The sequence below is a fragment of the Asterias amurensis genome, chromosome 15 (genome assembly GCF_032118995.1).
Source record: "Asterias amurensis chromosome 15, ASM3211899v1".
In the NCBI taxonomy this organism is placed as follows: domain Eukaryota; kingdom Metazoa; phylum Echinodermata; class Asteroidea; order Forcipulatida; family Asteriidae; genus Asterias; species Asterias amurensis.
The window spans coordinates 10,046,672-10,067,562 of record NC_092662.1 but is presented as its reverse complement, the minus strand read 5'-3'; the positions used below and the strand labels follow the sequence as shown (position 1 = coordinate 10,067,562).

The following is a 20,891-nucleotide window of genomic DNA, read 5'->3' as shown; positions in this document are numbered from 1 at the left end:
GGTGGTGAAGGTTGATGGACCCTTCCAGCAAGCTGCTTGTGAGATCTCTGCAAAGGAAATCCCCTGAAGAACGCCCAGGATGTGGACACGGCACGGACATCGTGTGCACGTATGGGTCCCTGACTGCCTGTGTCCTAGTCTGACAGCCAGTCGGGGTTTGCTGACTTTATTGCTGATACAATCCACCATTTGATTGTATCTTTGGAGGCTGGACCATGCGGGGGAGTAGTCGAGATAAAAAGTTGGTCGCAGTTCCTTTTAAGTGGTTTTGTACGTTCCAGACACCATTTGAGGGAGCTAATGGGGCACCAGAGCCTGTCTGATCGGACAGATGATATAGAGGCAATTTCAGGAATGAAGATATCAGGCGGGGTAAAAACTGCTGTCTGATTCTTAGTAAGGAATGAAGCCTTGGGTACAAGGCGAACCCCTCCCGGTTCCCACCGGATATGTCCCGGTTGGATCGTAAGTGCCTGGATTTCACATCCCCTCCTAGCTGAAGCTGCAGCTATGAGGAAGGCCAGCTTGATTGAAAGTTGCAACAGTGAAGACCGGTGTGCCGGCTCATAGGGGACCGCTGCTAAGTTCTCTAGCACCCGCCCCAAGTCCCAGGATGGGACCAGCCTCTGTCTCGGGGGCCTTTCGTTAAACATGCCCCGAAGTATCTGTGTTAGCACGGGCCTCGATGAGATTGTGGAGCCATCGGAGAACCCTTCATGGACTGCCCCAATGGTCGATCTGTAATTCTTAATTGTTGTCAATTTCAGTTGGGAATTAAAGAGGTGAACCAGAAAATCTGACACCATCGCTAAAGATGCAGTGGTTGGATCCAAAGCGCGGTCGTCACACCACCGACTAAAATGTTGAAGTCGGTTGTCGTAAACCTTTCATGTGGAGAGGTGATGCCCCTTCGCTGCATATTGCACTGATAAAGAGCTGTGATGCGCTCCGTTGTGGGAAAGGCCACGCCGTCGACGACCGCTCCTAGGAAGGTCGGAGACTGGGTTGGTATGAACAGGGATTTCTCTTCGTTTATAATGAAGCCTACAGCCCTTGTCACCTCGCAGGTGGTCTGCAGATATTGGGCTGTTTCCTCTTCCGATCTGCCGACAATCAGCCAGTCGTCCAGGTACATATAGATCATGATATTTTGACGACGTAGATAGGCTGCGATTGCTCGTGTGACTCTTGTGAATGCCCTTGGTGGCGTTGAGAGTCCAAATGGGAGGGCCAGAAAGAACGTCGAGAGAAACCCCTGGAACTGTTCTGCGTCCACCACCTGACGCACTGCCTGCTTTTCTAGTAGGGAGGATATCTCCTTCTCTAGAGCCAGGCGCTTTTCCCTGTTCACCGGAAAACTGGTGTTTCGCGAACCAGCGTGTCCGACGGAGGGGTGCTCGTGAACTCTAAACGGTAACCGTGTTCGACCGTTGCGAGCACCCATGCATCGGACGTGATCTCGCTCCAAGACCCTACGAAATCTCTGAGACAGCCCCCGACGGGTCCCGGTTCGGGAGCCAGAGTCGGAAGCAGGGCATCATCTCCTCCACCCCCCCAAGTAGCGAGGAGGGGGAGGGGGCCTACCGCCGCCACATCCCCTGCCGCCTGTCTGGAAGTTCTGACGGGCAGGCTGGGAGTAGCGGGGTGCCACTGGGGCAGTGCCGAGGGATGTCCTAGGGATGAAAGGCTGGGCGTGGCGTGAAGCCATTCCTGGTAGCCTTTCTTCCCCCACACTTGGCTTTTGGGGCCGCTGGTTTTCGCAGGTTTAGCTTGTCTGCGGTTTTTAAGTGTTTGCCTCTGTCTCAAGAACCTCTTGGAATTGCCCTCCAAAGAGGTCGTTCCCAAGAAGAGAGATATCCTCTAATTTCTTCTTAGCCCCTTCGTAGGGAATGTACAGTGTCTCAAGTACATTTGTCCTTCTGGATCGGGTGTTCTGGAGCGAAATTCTGGTGAATTGCTCCAGGGCAACCTAAAGCCTTCCTCTAGGCAGCGAAAAGCTATGGCTAGCATGTCCGCTGGGGTGGATGCGCCCTCCTCACAGGTGCAGACAATGTATTCCGAGAGCAGTAGAAGAAAAGCGTTGGCTTTGGCGCCAAAGCGGGCTGCCTCATCGATTTTCCTCATCTGCTCCTCAAGTCGGGCTTTTCCCTTGTCGGCAAAGATCGCCTTAGCTGAGCTTTACCGCTATCGCTTTGGAGTTTGTCTTTTGCAAAGGGTATGGTGGGGACGGTGAAGAAATCTTCACAGTCCTTTTGTGGGTACTGGAAGTCACTTTTGGTGTGTGGAATCCATTTCTTTAGAGCGGCTGTGCTTTTGATGCGGTCCACGCAAAGACGGTCTAATGGGAGGGTCGGGAACGGCGTACTGCGTGTTTCCTCCCCTCCGGTTCTTGTCTTGAAGGAGCGACGATCCGATGAGTCCCCTGGGGTCGGTAGCTTGAGTACACGAACCATGTCCCGTTGCACCAGTCGGAGCTGAGTTTCAAATGAAGAAAAACTGCCCGGTTCTGTGGGCTCATCTTGCTCGGAGCTTGCCTCACGTGAACTCCTCTCCCCCTCGGGCTCCTCCCCGGGTTCCTCCCCCTTGGATGCCTTAAGGGTAGTTGAAGGGTGCAGCGAGATGGCCGTAGGAGAACCTCTCCGTTGCCATTCACGCCCCTGAGTGCAAGGCAGCTCCGACCCACTATCGATTACCTCTGACAACTGTGGAGGTCCAGTAACGACTGGGGCTGCTCTGATAGGCTCCCAGGTCTGGGTCCGGGAAGGTGGATGGTGGGGGAGCCTGCTGTGGGGTGGGTGCCGCCCCCCATCGCTGTTGGGCGATCGTTGCCAATGAAGCGTTGATTGAACCGAACGCCTTCATAAAGGCTGACAGGAATATGATATCCTGTTCTTTCTTCTTCTTTTTGGCCTTCAGTGTAGCTGAAGAATCATCAGAAGAGGAGACAGAACGCTTTTGCTTGGTCTTCTTGACTGAAGCCACGCTGACCAGGGAAAACTCTGAATCAGTCATTGGTATTCCCGAGCAGCGGTCAGTAAATGAGGTGGACTGTGATTCCCTCATTCCTAGTCCCTGGTCCGTCCGCCTGACGGGCGGGGGACCAGAGCGCCCGGAACGCGAAGATTGGGCCGGAGAAAAATTTAATTCTGAGCTCACTCGCTTTTGTTCACCTGCCTGGGCTAACACTCCAGAAGATTGTTGAGGCGTAGAGGATCCTGAGGAAATCTTCGCCTGAGGACTGAATGAAGATGCAGTCGTTGGCTTCGAGTGTGATGTACTTTTCATGGGTTTACCCTTGGTACTACTCGAACCCTTAGCTGTGCTCTTTACCATTGTAAATAGTCACGCGCGGAGCGCCGTGATATGTTGTGGTAAGTCGTGCACTTCTTATTTAGGCCATTCCAACTTTATTAGTTGGTTTACAGATTTTTTAGGTGCTGAAAAAGTTCGTCAGACAGGGAAAACAAATTTTTAAAAATGATGATGACAAGTGTTCTGTACATACGCTGAAAGCCCCCGAACGACAATCAAAAGTTGCCAATCGTAATCGACAATCATAGCTGCCTATTAATAGTGGGACTTTTCTCCAGTTTGCAGTTCCGTGTCAAATCTAATTTAGCCCATTTTGCATAATCTTAAATTTATATTCAACACATCTTAAAATTAATTTTACCATTTGTCTTTTTTAAATTTTATTATTAAATTGAAAATAAAAGTTTGATGATTGAGTCAGAGAACAAGTCTTCAGAGATTTTTTTTTATTATTCTGCATCAGAAAACACATGAATGGATACATACTAGAGCTACAAGTACAAAGTGGCTTTTTTGGGTTGTGAAAATAAAGACATTGTTCTGGACTGCCTATATTATATAAAACTGTGAAAATGAATGTATTTAAACTTGCTTCAGCTTACTACCCTTGGCCTCGACACCAAAACTTATTTTAAAAGGTGGCCCGAAGTTTTGATCGTCTAGGAACCCCCCCCCACCCCCCATCCCCCCAAAGAAAAAAAAAAAAAAAAACCCACAAGATCTACAGATGGCAAAACATGGCAAATTAAATGATTTAAGGTTTATTTTTTCTCTTTTAATAGTTGTAAACCAAAAGGGGCAAGATTGTTTTAAACTATATAAACATAAATATCTTATACTATATAGACGGTAGCAAGCACACACTTGGAACATTTCTTGTCACACACTTGGTAAATCATTCTGATTTTTGGTTCACCCCAGACAAAAATAAAAGCGCTTATGATATTATTAAACACATTGCAACTTTGTTTTGTTTTGTTCTATGTGCGGTCAAACAGCATTGTGCAAGCCCAAAATAGCATCACATTGAACATTTATACTACGTACAGATAATTTTTACAAAAACAATTTTGTATCATAAATAAACAAATATTTATGCAAGAAAATGCCAACGTCTCCTTAATTTTAGACGTTTTTTCAAATTGACTTTGGCCATGAAAATCGTATTTTTCGAGAATAACTCTCTCTTTTAATTTAAATAGATACAAACAAAGTAATGGGAAAAGGTTCAGTATGCCTCCTAAATTCATCCTGGGCAAGAAACATTCATTTATTTTAATAAACTTACACATGTACTTAAAACATACAGCTTCACAACATCAAACATCGTGTGTCAGAAAGAAAATATTGTTTACAAAAACACTTCGTTGTACGTACATCGAACATGTCGTACTATGTATGTACATGTACATCGTACACCCTACTTAAAGCCATGTGGGTCAATGGTACCCCGCTTTACGCTTGTTTTACTCTAGAGGGACCAGTGATGCTGCAACTACACGCTTCAAAATAAAATATCCGTTTAAAACTGTGTATTTGGTGATACTGTACGATGCACAACTTAAATTTTGCACTCCTTTTTTTAATGCCAAAGTAACAGTTCATATATTTTCAGAATGCATAAATAAAATTACTACACAAGATCAAAATCCGTTTGTTTTTCTCTCGGAACAAAACTTGCACTCTAAAATGAAAGAATTAAAAAAGATTTAAAAAAACAAATCCCGGTCTACGGCACGCTATGGATACGGCGGTACCGTCCTGCCCCCCCCCCCCCCATGTGCCCTGGGAAATCTGTCCGCATATGTTGCACCAATTGCACAGTACAGGGGCGGGTACCAAACTATTCTGTTTACATCAGAAATAATATTTTGCCGTCTTACACCAAACCCCACACAGTTCCAGCACACGCATGGGCTCCCGTTCTCACACCCCCGCTGCGTGCTGGATGCATGATCGAAACTGATGTACATGTACACTGTACACGTCGTACGTATAGACACGCAAGGAAAAGTATCCTGCACAGAGGTTTCTTTTTGCATTTTCTTTATTTTTTTGCAAACCGTTTTTATCAATTATGAACAGGTATTTTTTAATAATATCATTATTTTTGTATTTTATAATATCCTGACCGATGTTTGACTTCGTCGCCGGGAAAAAGAAGAAAAAAGTATTGTGTTTTCATGATTTTTTTTTCTTTTCAAGTTTTCGCCGCAATCCGTAAACCAACTTATAAAATTGGAACGGCCTAAATAATTATATTAAAAAAAAAAACCTTATTTTTAAATTTTTTTTATTTATTTTTTTAATTTTTATTTATTTGTTGTTATTATTATTTTTGATAATCGCGCGAAAGAAAAAATCGCTAATGCGTTAATATCACGTGGATAGTGAAGTGATAGGAGACGCTAGGGCACGTACGTGCAGTAGCGCGGTCTTTTTCAATTTTGACCGGTACTGAACTTTGTCCCTTTTTCCAGGCGGTACTGTGTATGTGGGAAGAAAAAGACCGTCCGGTCGATGTTTTTCACAACAGCGCCCTCAATTAGTCCCTCGATCCAAGTCACCGCGGTGTCGAGGAAGGAAAATGGCTGACCATGGAATTTATCGAACGGCCTTACCTGGTAGCTCGGGGACCGGCTCAGTACAAAAACAGACGGGGCAAGGGAGAGGCCAGAGGCCGGTATACCCCGTATATATTTTCGTTTGCACCCCACGCTCTCCGCTGGAGCGAGGGGGAGCGAGCAGGGGAAGGGAACGGATTTAACAGGTATACCCAAGCTCTCTCCGCTAACTTCCTGCGCCGGGCCGGGAGTACTTCTCTCGGGGCGGGGGGAGTTCGACTGGTCGCGACCAGAAGAACGTTAGCCAATCGTAAAATTATTGAGCCCTGGAGTCAGCCTCCTACTACAACGGCCGGGAGTACTTCTCTCGGAGAGTAGGGAGTCCCACGAGTGTGGATAACTGACCCTAAAAAACTAGCTTTTCTACCACGGACGGGAGTACTGCTCCCGGAGGGAGTCCCACGGAGGTGAGACGCTAGTTAATTTATATATCATAATTAATTAAATTAAGGAAGACACGGAGACACAACAATAATATGTATACACTTGGAAAATAAGGTAAGGGGATGCACTCGATCCCCGAGAACCCTGAGTGCTACTCGCGCTCAGGTCTCAACAGAATTCAGAATATATATCTTAGCAAATCATGCAATAATTCTCAAGAATTCGGAGGATAAGTGTAACACAAAAACATCTCGGGCTCTTCCAAGACGTCACTCAAAATGACTGAAAACTCTACTAATAAACTGGTTGTAATCTTATAGGAATAAAGTGAACGTACAAGTACTCTAGCTAAAGCAAGAGGGTGGAAAAAAACTCACGTCTACCACGTACGGAAAAGAAGGACACTAGAAAAAGAAGGACGTATTTGGCGGAGCTACTGCGTAGCATGCTGGGTGGGCACGAGAGGGCGCCCTCTGGTTGTCAATTTTTCTAGCGAATTAGCCTGTCGGCTATGAAATATGCATAAGTAGTGGCTATTTGGGTAAGTGAATGAAATAGACTGTAGTTTTTGAGAAAGCAGTAATTTTCCACGAATTTGATTTTGAGACCTCAGATTTAGATTTTGAGGTCTCGAAATCAAGCATCTGAAAGCACACAACTTCGTGTGACAAGGGTGTTTTTTTCTTTCATTAATATCTCGCAACTTCGACGACCGATTGAGCTAAAATTTTCACAGCTTTGTTATTTTATGCATATGTTGAGATACACCAACTGTGAAGAGTAGTCTTTGACAATTACCAATAGTGTCCACTGTCTTTAAAGGATTCGGGTACTTTTTCAAAGTGTCCTCAAATTTACATTCAACTTACAGGGTTTGAAGATAATGGGCAATTCCATGAAGAAGTGGACATGACCTCAAAATTTAGAATTGTGTTTTTTGAGTAAAAATTAGGCTTATATTGTAGCATATACATCAAATATTCAGGAAAAAATGGTTTCAATGTCATTTCTTTGCAAGAAAGTTACAAAAAAATAATTTTTGTGCCAACAATGTTTTATCATGAAATTATGTGTAAAAAAGTTGTGCAACTTCAATTTACTACTGAAGGGGGAAGATAACAAGGTATCAAATCAATCTAGTCATATTTATTCATTGATTGGACCTACACATTGGCTGCAATCGTCAAAATTTGTGTTTGTGATAGATTCAGACCATCAATCTGTGAAGCTTGTACCCCCATTAAACCTTATGTAACGTAACTAACCAAAACTTCCAATTGTTTCTGCCTGTAGAGAAGGCAATCAATTAAAATGTTTATATCTTGAATTTTCCTACTTGGTGCAATCCTTAATTAAAATAAGGAAGGAAAAATCATAAAAATTGTACCATGTGGAAAATAGAAGCAGTCAAAAACTGTAACGTAACTAACTATGTAACGTAACTAACCGGACCGTAACGTAACTAACCGACATAAAGACTATTAAGATGCTGCTAAGTTGACACAAGCATAAGTTTTCAGCCATGTTGTAGAGTTTAAACAAGTTAGGGAAGTGTGATACTGTTCTTTGACCCACAATTCAACTTCTAGCAATGTTTTGTTTGCCATGTGCCTCATTTTGTCTGTATGCATATTATGTATGCAAGATCCATGCGCAACACCCCTGTCCTACAAGTTCATCTTCTTCAACTTTTGTGGTGAACTTTTTGGGGTAAGTTTGATGACAATAAAGTTACATGGTGTAATCCACATGAATTTTATTTTAAAGGGTTATCTTAAAGTTGTATTTCTCTTCTATATACTAAATTAATGAGAGTTTGTGTACAAGTGCTGCATGTGTATAATTCTAACATTGTTCATCAGGTACATACATATGTGTAGTTATAAAAATTGCAATTTTCAAAAAAGTTGATTGACTTTGTTCCTTATTTTTATGTCCATAGATCAAACTGGCCATTTTCAAACAAGGAAAAGCAATTAGCAACACTAAGAAAACATAAAGGCAGCTAGTCACTACAAAAAATACAACTAGGAGAAAAAGGCAGTGGCCGTCCAGACATTTTGTGACATAAGAAACAGCGAGAGATTTTGCTGTCTAATCGTCAACAATATCAGCTTGTATGTAAGGGGGAAGCAAACTCATTATAAGCTTGTTGCCCTGTGCAAACAGACCATGGGATGCGATTAGTGTGAAAAAAACAAAAAAATTTTGATGTGCATCTCGTAGAGATTTTTTTTAGGACAAAGCACAAAAAACAGTAGGACCGGAACGTGTTCAAAAGGTTTAATATTATAATAAGTCTTCCTTTGTACATGGATAATCAAAGGCTTTAGTTATTAATTAGGGAGGGGGTACATGTATGTAGTAGAAGGGCAAAGAGGAACTGGTGTTGATAGGTCAGGGTGGGGTTAGGAAAGGAGGGAGGGTGTGATGAAGAGAGAGAGAGACTGCCCATTTAAGCATTAAGCTGAAAAGCATTGTGGAGCGTGACAGCTGTACTTCAAGAGCAGCACAAGATTGAAATTCGCTGGACTTTCTTCTGCACCTCCCATGGCAAAGGTCATGTGGATGGCATGGGAGGGGCAGTGAAGCATCTTCTGTAAAATGGCCCACTCAAAATGTTTGTATCTTCTATACGAGGGACAAAATGATTTTCAAGCTAGATGTGCCAGAAAATGTCAACAATCGCGAGCATTTCAAAATTTCTGTTTAACTGTAAGATTAGTGTCCATGACCAAGAGTCAAGACAAGCGACTCATTTAACATCCTTTCTATTGTTTTGTTTTCTTTGGTATCTATGTAAGAGAGAAATTCACTTGGTTTATTGTGACTTTAAAATACTGCATGGCTTATAAATGTAAAGGAACAAGTTTATATGTTACAGATATAAACATTTTGTAATATATGTGACCTGGGTTAATGATATGGCGAGGTAATGGCTTTTTATACCTTTTTTGCAATTTTGTTACCAAATATTACTTTATTCCATTGTTTTTTGCTTAATTGATTTGTATATAGTGTAGTATTGCATACTAGTTACTAATATAGACCAGATTAGAGCTGTGAGTGAAGTACAAAGGGTGTATCACAAATAATATTAGTCACGGACAAAGTGTAACGTAACTAACTGTAACGTAACTAACCATGATTTTGGGGCAATGCCTGGAACTGATAAGAGTTATTTTATTTTTTCCCCTACCAAAACACTTGCTAGTACCCTTGTAGTTATAGAAATAGTAAAGTTTGTTTCAGCTGTACCCTGTTTGAGGAAACTTTTTGTTCAAAGACATGCATTTTTTTTCCATGTCCCTTTTTTGTAACGTAACTAACCAAAATTAAACTGATCATAACAACGGAATAAATGTGTCTAGAAGTTTGTAATTTTGTTGTATATTAGGTCTAACCAAGATGTAGCCATGGTACAAAAATGGAGACTTGATAGGCTTTCATGTTAATATTGGAGATCACAGAGCTGTGCTAAGCAGCTAAAAGTGTAACGAAACTAACCGTGGAATTGCCCTAATGATAGTTAAAAGCTTCCCTTCAAATATTACTAACTGAGGTTGCGTAGTTTTTGAGAAATGAGTAAAACAAGTCACAAAATAATTTTCGTCTCAGGAAGACAACAAATATTTTAGCATGTAAAATCCCATTACCAGTTATGATATTATACCAAAACCATACATGTACATGTAGCATAACTGGTTAATACGTTTTTACATGCTAAAACTGAGACGAAAATTATTTGTTTTACTCATTTCTCAAAAACTACAGCACCTCAGTAAGTACAATTTCAAGGGAAGCTTTCTACTATCACAATCTTCAAACTGTGTAAGTTAAATGTAAATCTGTGGACATTGTGTTTTGTGTTAGGGTTAGGAAAAAGTACATAGACTCTTTAACGGTTTAAACATGTATATCAAGAGAATTGTAAAAAAAAGCTTAACATTATACAAGTATGTAAAGATTATAATACATACCGCTCTACTTCCTCTTCTGAATGAGCAAATGTACAGCTACTTCCACGAGGACAACCTGCTTTCTGTGAAATATCCCTGCACATGCTTGTCTTGTACTTTATGTTTTGTGTTTGCTGCAAGGAGAAAAAAATATACAAAATTGGTAAACAAGCACATAACAAAAATACTGTATTGTATTCAAACTAAATAACAAGTTGTTAACCAGAAAAATGGGGTAAGGAGTGTGAGGAATATGAGAAATGCAGGCTTCTGAGGAGTCTGTTGTTACTTTCACTAAAGGAGATGGTTGCAGGAAAACATGCATCCTAATACTAAATGAGGTCAAGCTGTACCAAGCCATTCAGAACTGTGAATCAATTTACTAACGGGCTAGCTCGTCTCTCATAAAAAATATTAGTATGGCGTGTCATGGCAGAGCGGTTAAGAGAACCGGATTCAAGCTCTGGTGTTTGACCAGCAGAGTGTGGGTTCGAGTCCCGGTCGTGACACTTGCTACGTTAAATTGGGGAGGTCCCGGTCGTGTAACTTGCTACGTAAAATTTGGGAGGTAGTGCTTTCTGCCCTACCAGCCAGGCTTCGAATTGATGATACCCAAGCCTACATCCATATACATCCAAGTATACATGGAAAAGATTCTTCTGAACCAACAAAGATAAAGTATGATTCCCTTTTACAAGCTAAACGTGACTTGACATTATCTTCAAACTGTGTGAGTTTCATATAAATCTGTGAACATTGTGTTTTGTGTCCTACAAAAAGTACCTAGCCCTTTAATATGTTTAAACCAAGAATAATTATAAGCCCTTTCTGCCGGCTTACACATTTAAAATAATCTAAATTCAGTGGCACCAAAATTATTCTGAGAAGTTTGACCCACCTTAAAGACCCTGTACACTATTGGTAAGATCAAAAAACACAAATGTACACACAATAGATTACCCCCAGCCTTCTCCAATCTATTAATTCTTGATGTGAGTCGTCTTAATCTTACAAAAAAGTACAAAAATTCTCTCACAACCATTTTTTTTCTGTTCTGCTAAACAAGCTGATTTCCCAGCAGTTTGAGAAGGAGAAAAACAACATTAAAAATGTGTCCTCAAAAACATTTCCTCACCCATTTCTAGTATCAATGTTAATGACCACAGTATTAATGATCCTTTTCTTATTGCAGATCATTATCATGATTTTATTTTAAATATTGGACCCAATCTTGCCGATCAAACTGCTAATTGTGATTCCTATTTTCAAGATTTCATTGTGGATCCGAATTCCTACTCCATGTTCTTAAATCCAACTGAGCAGGAACTTTGCCCATTGTTTTAAATTACTAAACAAGAAAAGCTCAGGTCATGACTCAATTAAGAGATTGGTATTGAGTGCTACATGTATGCTCTACTTGGCAGAAACCTTCACTCTCTACAGAAGACATATTAACAGGCTCTCCATTGTGCAGTTGAGACATCTCCACACAATAATGGGTATTTCCTGGAAGGATAAGGTCACCAACATGGAAGTTCTAAATTGCGCCAACATGCCTTCCATTGAATCAATCCTGGCCCAAGTTCAGCTGCCCTGGACTGAACACATTCTATGTATGCCAGAGGAACGCATCCCAAAGGCCCTGCTTTACATCGAGTTGTCTTTAGGGAAGCGCACCCATCGACGCCCTCTGCTCCGCTAGAAAGATGTAGTAAAAAGGACCATACATGTAAGAGCAGCGGGCATACCAGCTGATGTGCTGGGCATATACACGATTCATGGGCCCAAAGCCATGAGGAGCGACGGCATGAAGGCACGCCCGTGCTGTAGGACGACCTCTGCAGGCATCATCTGACAAGATGGCCTGACGATGATGATGATTAAAAAGATTATTCAGGTTATATACAAGCCTTTAGTTTTAATTATTAATTTGTCTTTAACCACGGGCATAGTTCCTGACTCTATGAAGATTGCTACGGTTATGCCTAATTTTCATAAAAACAGTGATCGTAATTTAGTTAATAAATATCATCCTATTTCTATCTTTACTTCCTTTAAAAAATACTGGAAACGTACTGTTTACATCCGCAGGGAACGATTTCGTCCAAAAATTTGCATAGCAAAACTGCTATGCAAATTTTTTTTGGGTATAGCAAAATCAAAATTTTGCATAGCAGTCCATAAATATTGCATAGTAAGTTAAAAAAAATGCTTAAATTGCAGTACGTAAATTTTTGAAACGGGTTAAGGTCTTAGGGCAAAATTTAAGCGAAATGCTGTCATACATTTTGCCTAGCTTGTTACTTCAATGTTTTCATTGTGAAAAAAGGAGAAAAAAAAGAAGTGACATCTCCCGGTTATCTTCACACGATTAAAAAAAACAGATAAAAATTATTGCATTTCTCCAGCTCCTTTGTCGAAAAAACAACAGTTTAAATTATTTAATATACCTTGCAGATGTTCTTAAAGCCATTGGACCCTTTCGGTACAGAAAAAAAAAAAAGTTCACAGATTTACAAATAATTTACAGGGTTTACAGAAGGTAATGGTGAAAGACTTCTCTTGAAATATTAGTCCATGAAATGCTTTACTTTTTGAGAAAACGGTAAAACAATATAAATTCTCGTTAACGAGAATTACGGATTTGTTATAAACACATGTCTTGACACGGCGAAACGCGCGAAAACAGGAGTGGGTTTTCCCGTTATTTTCTCCCAACTCCGATGTCCGATTGAGCCTAAATTTCCACAGGATTGTTATTTTATATATAAGTTGTGATACACGAAGTGTGGAACTTGGACAATACTGTTTACCGAAAGTGTATAATAGCTTTAACATAAATAAACTAGATATTCAGAGTTTGTTTTATAACAAACTCTAGGTGTTCGGTTTCCGGGAGTAAAAGTCTGGTGTAAAAAACAAATGATGCACCTTGCTATATGCTCTCCAGATTTGTAATAAATTATCAAAATTGCAAACATTATCAGAAAACATGATGGCGTCATCATGATGTCATTACAAGTTCAAGGAATTTAATGTCCTTGTCTAAAAATACATAAAGTTTTGCCTCGATTGAACTAATGGTTTGGCATACACACAGCTTTGAAAAGTGCACCTTTAAAGCAATACCACGTGACACATAACGATGTCATCAAGCTAAGACTGCATACACAGATAAGTTGCTATTATGAAGGAGATTATGTATATCATTTTTGAAACAATTGTTATAAACTCTGCCACAGACATATAGTAGAAGTGTATTTTGAGATGTTTTTAATCTGCCACTAGAGGGCGCTCTTACAATTGGTGACATAATTGGTATTATTTTTAAAAACCAGACCTTTGCCAGAGTTGTATTCTGTAATGGTAAAGCATCAAAAGGTGTACATATTAACATATTAAAAGTAATTAAATAACGCCTTTTCAAAGTATGTTACAGGTACTTGCAGTTTAGACAGGTCAAAAGGTCACGAGAAGGTCATCAACATATCCATTTTTGTAAAGTACATAAAGCCCTTTAATATAATGTATAGATTGTCAAAATAGCTTGTGTGGTTGAGGAAATATGAACTTATGAAATATTGACGACTTCAGAAGAGACTAATTAACCGTAAGGGAACTGTATGTTGAACACGCCTTGAACGAAGACTATTATACGCGAAGCGTCACGCTCTATGGATGAGCACTGGAGCGTGACTCAATAAACACATGTTTAAAATCTTTACGCACGACCAATGGTGGAATTTTTCAACTTCAATTTTGAACCGGAAGACAAGGTCAAAATTGGGTTATGTCTGCGAGGCGTTTACAGAGTTTTTAATGACTGTTCCGATGATGTATTGATTGTAAGAATCCCTTATGTAGATCAAAAGTTATGATTTTTTGAAATAATAAACTTTGAATTTTCATAACTCAAGAATGGATGACGTCATCATGACGTAACTACACATTTTTCTTCTCCTAATAAATATCTAACTATGTGCGAAGTTTCAAGTTCATACAAGTTTGGGAAAGTTGTGTTTGTTAGCGGACAAGGGACGCTGAGAAGAAGAAGAAGAAGAACTAGACTTAAGTTTTTGTCATAACAAAAACAAGGTTTCGGCATCCGGGAGTACAAAAATACAAGCCTAGTGGAAATTACAAAGCGACAATTCCAAGAAGTAACGCATACTCAAAGAATTTTACATGCACTTCCGGTTTAGACAGGTCAAAAGGTCAAGAGAAGGTCACCAACATACCCATTTTTGTGAAGTACATAAAGCCCTTTCATATGATGTAAAGATTGTCAAAATAGCTTTTCAAAATAGACGATCCAGACAATAAAAATAACAAAGGCACAAAAGGGTACAAGAACAAAAACATATAAAAAAAATTGGAAAATAGCATGTCATCAAATACCATATCAAATATAATTATATAGAAAATCTATAGAAAATTCATTAACATTCCAAAAAACCGCCTGGCATCAAATTTAACAGAAAAGACCCCACATCCTCGCTCCTTTCAAAAAGGTAGGATGCCAACCATTTTCCTTTAGTTCTAAAGATAAAAAAAAGTGAATGATAATTTAATAAAAAACGTTTTCAAAATTATACCTGCTGCTCCAATGCTTTCTTGTTCAGACTGTGGTTCTGCACAAAATTCACCAACCCCTGTACCACGACTTTGACTGCAATCATGGCCTTCTCTAACTCACTCCAACTTGGAGCCCCTGCATCTGTATTAAACCAAACAAATTTCAATTAACCTCACTATAAAAGAATATGTAAACAGTGTTGTTCACTATTGTCATTAGCAGTATTATTAGCTGTTCCGACTTACTGTCGGAACAGGTATCATTTTCATCAAGATTTTTATTATTAGCTGTCCTGACATAGAAGTTGTTATACATGTAGCTATTTTTTTGTTAAGATTTTTATTTGTTTTCATTATTTTTATGGAGAACACTGTTCACTTCCAACTACCAGTCCCAACTGGAAGACAGGTCAAAAAGAGGTCACCTCTATGTAAGTTTTTGCTAAACTTTTAAAGACCTTAAATATGACACATTGATTGTTAAAATAGCTTCTGTAGTTCTTCCGAGAAGAAAAAGAAAAACTATACAAATAATGTTTTTTAAACTCATAAAGACAATAGGTGTTTGGCTGTTGCCTGAACACCTAACAAGAAGTTTTCCAGGTCCAGGCCCAAATACCTTACAACAATTGGAAAAACCACATCACTGATCTTGAGTCAATGCTGCAAGACTTAACGTCTTTAAAAAAGCCATGGCAGCAAGAAGGTTTACTGGACTCAAAGTGAATATGAAAAAGACAAAGGTCGTGGCAGAGCCAGTCTCAGAAGGAAGCACTAGTGAACAAAACAGAAATAGAATCGAATGAAAAATACATCTATAGTAGTAAGACAAGCTCTCATTGAACTCATCTACACAGCAAAGTAGATACTACACAAAGTGTTACCACAAATTGAGTATGTACAAGGATGCCTCACCATGCAATGCCTCAAAACCCACATAGATACCTAAAATGTACGTAAATGTAGGCCACGGTTCTCCCTTTGAGACAAATACCAAGACAACAAGGAGGAATCAAAGCTGGACGACAAGCCTATTTGGAGGATACAGTACCTTCATGACAGGCAACCTCCCAATGTGCCTGAAAGAAAAGTGTAAAGTCGGTGCATCTTCCCTTTCAAGTTCCAAATAAATGTACCTGAGTTTGGGTCTATTTCACCTAACCGGTCCAGCTGACATCTGAGCTTGCCAAGGTTTCCTGGGTCCCCTGATCGTTGCAAAGCAATTGTCAACTCTTGAATACTTGCAGCAAATGAGGCTGGAGTTTGCAACTTGAAAAAAAAAAAAAATGAAAAAAATGTTAAGTAACAAATTATTTACATGTATGCAAAGGGGTCAAAGAAGTCAGTATAAAGTAGATGTGATAACACGTAAAACAGGCCTGTATGCTTTGTTTTTGAATGGGCAACGGCACCAAGGCATTTTCTCCTTGGCAAGGGGCACCCTATGAGGAAATTGTAAATTTAAACTAGAGCATTTCAAGGGCACCAGGGTGGCAATCGCCTTCGGTAGGCAATAGACCGATCCATTAAGCTCCGCCCCATTGCGTATTGACCAATCACAACCCATTGCACAACCAAAAGTCTGACACTATAAAGTCCGACATGTGTACACGTATGCTTGGTGCGCGGCAGAGTTGTGCAAAATGGCATTAGAGAGGCTCACGTTTTCTTGCTCACACGTGCGCCGTGGGCGGAGCCTAATGGATCGGTGTATTGCTTCGTTGCCTCCGTGAAGTGCATACATGTACATGTAGGCCTGATGTACATGTATGTAGCTTAGAAGATTCTACCATTTACAAGTGTATACTTACAGGCATGACAATTGATATTCAACCTTTGAGAAAGTCAGAAAACTATTTTTTGTTTAAACATGACACATTGACAGTAACCATGGTAATACCACTGTACGGAGCTCCAGGAGTGCCATCCCACATGTTGAGTTACCGACATTATTTATCTCATCAAGACGACCTATTTTGTGGAATAAGTTAACTTACCGACATATTTTATCTTGCTAAGTCAACAACATAATTTAGATAAAATGATAAGTCGACTAACTGACATAATTCATCTCACCTAGTTGACTAAGACAAAGCAACAAGTCGACTTACTGACATAATTTATCTCACCAAGTCGACTTACAGAAACCAAGAAGTTGACTTTTACACAGCCTGAGCACAACGTGTGTGTACAAGTCATGTACACAAGCACTAGAGCACGCATCCGCACCCCATGTGCAATGTGCGTCCAGATAAACCGTAAACTTGTTTCCTAGTCCTTACAGCACAGTCTGTATCAGGGCCTATAGAAACATTTTAAAGGTGTCTTTATCCCGGCACTGCTATTGAGATGATGCATTAGAGGATCTTTCATTCAAATCTCCTCAGACTTCAACGGATCGACAAGGCTTTTTCTTCCTTGTAAAATGTGTCAGTATTTTGTATTTAATTTTGTGTACTAAACGTTATATAGTACTTGCACACTTAAACTAAATGCACTGCTTAAATATCCCTTTAAATGATGTTTGACGCCTTGGACCAGGCACCACTAGATCAGAAGATATAAAGTAGGTTCATATAAGCCACCCAAGGTTAATCCTGCTACATTTCTTGACTCATTTGATATTGTTCTCAAACAAACTAACAAAGAAAACAAAAAGACTTTTATTATGGGCGACTTCAACGTAGATCTCTTGCAATGTGATTCCCATCGACCTACCCAGAATTTTGTTAATAGTCTTTTTAGTAATTATCATCGGCCGTTAATAAATAGACCAACCCGTATTACTGACACGACTGCCACCATCATTGACAACATCATTTCCAACAATCTCGATGATGACATGTCTTGTGGTATTCTACTTACTGAAATTACAGATCATTTTCCCATCTTCCAAGTCTCATCATTAAAGGACAATCATCAGCCCCAACATTGTGCTAACCAATTTAGAAGGATAATCAATGCCGGTGGTATTGCCAGGTTTTCATATGACCTTGTTGAAAGTGACTGGAGTGACGTTTTGTCTAATGAGGATCCTAACCAAGCTTTCAACTTGTTTCACTCTAAGTATACCTCAATGTATGATGCAAATTTTCCTGTTCAACAAGTAAAATCCCAAAACGACTTGTAAACTTAAAAGCTGGATGACCACTGATCAAAATTAAAAGACGGAATACGGACATTATTTCTACCAAATAAAAACAAACGTTTGTTCCAAAACTGTAAAAATTTAGCAAAGAGGGGAGGTCCGACATTCCTAACTTGTAAAAAAAAATGTTCCCCAATACTCAAATGCCGCCAAAATTAAAAGACAGAAAACGGACATTCTACCAGGATAAAAACAAATGTTTGACCCAAAACTGCAAAAATGTAACAGAGAAGGGAGGGGAGGTCCGATTCTTAACTTGTAAAAAAAAAATCCCCCAAACTAGAATGCTGCCAAAATTAAAAGACGGAATATGGACGTTCTACCATCTCTTTTTAAATAGCCGATTCGTGTGTGTGTGGGCATGTCTACTATTGATAACCGAGGACATTAACAAAAGGGATCCGGGAAAAAGTCACACCGGGGGGACAGTCCTCGGTAGATTTTGTGTACAAAACCAATGGGGACGTCTGAAAAATAAATTATGTCCAAACAATGTGAGAACAACGAGAAGTCCACGGTCTGCAACATAAACATGGCTGTGTGTGGGTTCGAAATTAGGAAATTAGCGGTCGCCCGGTCGCCAAATGCGAGTGAAAATAGCGGCGGGCGAGTGAAAACCCTTTCTCAATAGCCCGCCGGGCGAGTCAAATAATTATTCCTATTCACATATAAAAGAGGGTTCAGTGGCAAAATCCCACAGAAAACTTTTACTAAAGCTTTTAAAATAGTAAGTTTGACAATTCTAGATACTTGCTAGATTTAATTTGGCCGTGATCGGGACCTGAATTGCTGTCGTTCGTTTCAGAAAACACGTACAATCAATTGAAAACACGATGCACAAACCACATGGTGCCGAGTATCCTTACAGTACATGTACACGGTCGCCCACTGGTACGTCCATGCAGTATGCACAGCACATACACAACACACACAGTCGTCCAAAGTCCATTCTGACCAACACTCCGCACGCTGTGATTGGCCGTTAATGGCTGTTAATAAATCCATGGTCATGATCTTCTTGACTAGACTTTAATGCAGTACACATTTACGAACGGAGTAAAGAATTGCCGCACGTTGTGCATAATGCCTGCAGACTGTGCACAATGTACAGCCTTGGAGGAATTCTAATAACATGGACAACTTTTGCCAACAGAGGGCATTGAGGGGGCAAAGTTCATTGGATTATTTCTCGATGTGCGTTGTTGACTGATCATTGATTCATGAAGATTTTGTTGCAAACGGAGTTAAAAAAATGTTCAAATCAACCGACCCCCTAACCACAATCATTAAAGTTGTTGTTGATGGAAATGGGATAATTTAAGGTAAAATTTAATTTCGTTTCTGTTTTGTTTTTGTTTTTTTTCGTTTTGAAAATTTTGTGTATAAATGCATGCGGGCTAGTGAAAAAACCTGCGGGCGATCGAGAATTTTGGTTGACTCGCCCGGCGGGCGATTGAAAAAAAAAAAGTTAAGGGAAACCCCTGTTACAGTGTGTGGGTGTTGGATCTCCTCCCTGGATACCGCATCAAACCTCGCCAAATTTACACGGAAGAAAGACGCTGACTTCGTCTTGACACTCATCTATTTTTGAACAACATTTTTGAGAATTGACAGATTTATGAGCAAAAAAACACCAAAATTGGTGGAGTTTTGCACGCCGTTTTAACTGTTGCTATGGGCAGCGCGCACGTATAATGCGAGCAAAGAACTGTTGCTATGGGCCGCGCGCGCGTACAGTACAGTGGCTGCGCCCCCATAGCCTCATTTTGGGTAAGAATTATGACGTCATGCATAAATAATAAGAGAGAGGCGTATGGAAGGGACGGGATCATGGAGAACGGAGGCAGGCTTTGAGAGCACGTGGGACAGGGAGAGGGAAGGGGCAGGGGGAAGGGGGAATGGCACCTTTTATTTAACTGTTGCTATGGGACGGGATCATGGAGAACGGAGGCAGGCTTTGAGAGCACGTGGAACGGGGAGGAGCAGGGGAATGGCACCTTTTATTGAATTGTTGCTATGGGATGCGGCGGGATCATGGAGAACGGAGACAGGCTTTAGAACACGTGGGACGGGGAGAGGGAAGGGGCAGGGGGATGGGGGAACGGCGCCTTTTATTTAACAGTTGCTATGGGACGGGATCATGGAGAACGGAGGCAGGCTTTAGAGCACGTGGGACGGGGAGAGGGAAGGGGCAGGGGGATGGGGGAACGGCACCTTTTATTTAACTGTTGCTACGGGACGGGATCATGGAGAACGGAGGCAGGCTTTAGAGCCTGTGGGACGGGGAGAGGGAAGGGGCAGGGGGACGGGGGAACGGCACCTTTTATTTTACTGTTGCTATGGGACGGGATCATGGAGAACGGAGGCAGGCTTTAGAGCACGTGGGACGGGGAGGGGACGGGGGAATGGCACCTTTTATTTAATTGTTGCTATGGGACGCGACGGGTAGTGCTGGGCGAATAGTGAAATTTTGTTATTTCGGATACCGCTGGCCAACTATCCGAAATTAACCGGATATTCGAATAGTTTTTTTCGCCGCTAGAGGGCGCTATTAAAAAATAAAAATACCTTTTATTTAACTGTTGCTATGGGACGGGATCATAGAGAACGGAGTCAGACATTAGAGCACGTGGGACGGGCAGAGTAAGGGGCAGGGGGAACGGGGAACGACACCTACCACGCAGCTCCATTTTTTCAGAACACATGCATCTGTCCTCAAGCAAATTACGACAAACTTATTAAAACACGCCTTAAATTAAAAGTTTAAACATGGGGACATTAATTTTTATTATAAAACTCGCGACATCTACATCTCTTTTGTTAGACACTGTCGTCACGTGGATCATTGTTATGCGTAGCAGGTATTCAGGTGTGCTAACTGCCCAGTTT

The 20,891-nt window shown here is 40.7% G+C and overlaps 1 protein-coding gene across 5 annotated transcripts in view; it reads right to left on the bottom strand.

Moving 5' to 3' along the window:
* The window catches only part of LOC139947836 (uncharacterized), a 178,409-nt gene that overhangs the window by 113,406 nt on the left and 44,112 nt on the right, over nt 1-20,891 (bottom strand). For all 5 annotated transcript variants that reach the window (XM_071945629.1, XM_071945631.1, XM_071945628.1 and 2 more), the window contains exons 6-8: nt 15,991-16,123; nt 14,875-14,996; nt 10,301-10,413 (exon numbers count right to left, since the gene is read on the bottom strand). In XM_071945629.1, coding sequence (XP_071801730.1) covers nt 10,301-10,413; nt 14,875-14,996; nt 15,991-16,123 — 368 coding nt within the window. The remainder of the gene's footprint in view (nt 1-10,300; nt 10,414-14,874; nt 14,997-15,990; nt 16,124-20,891) is intronic.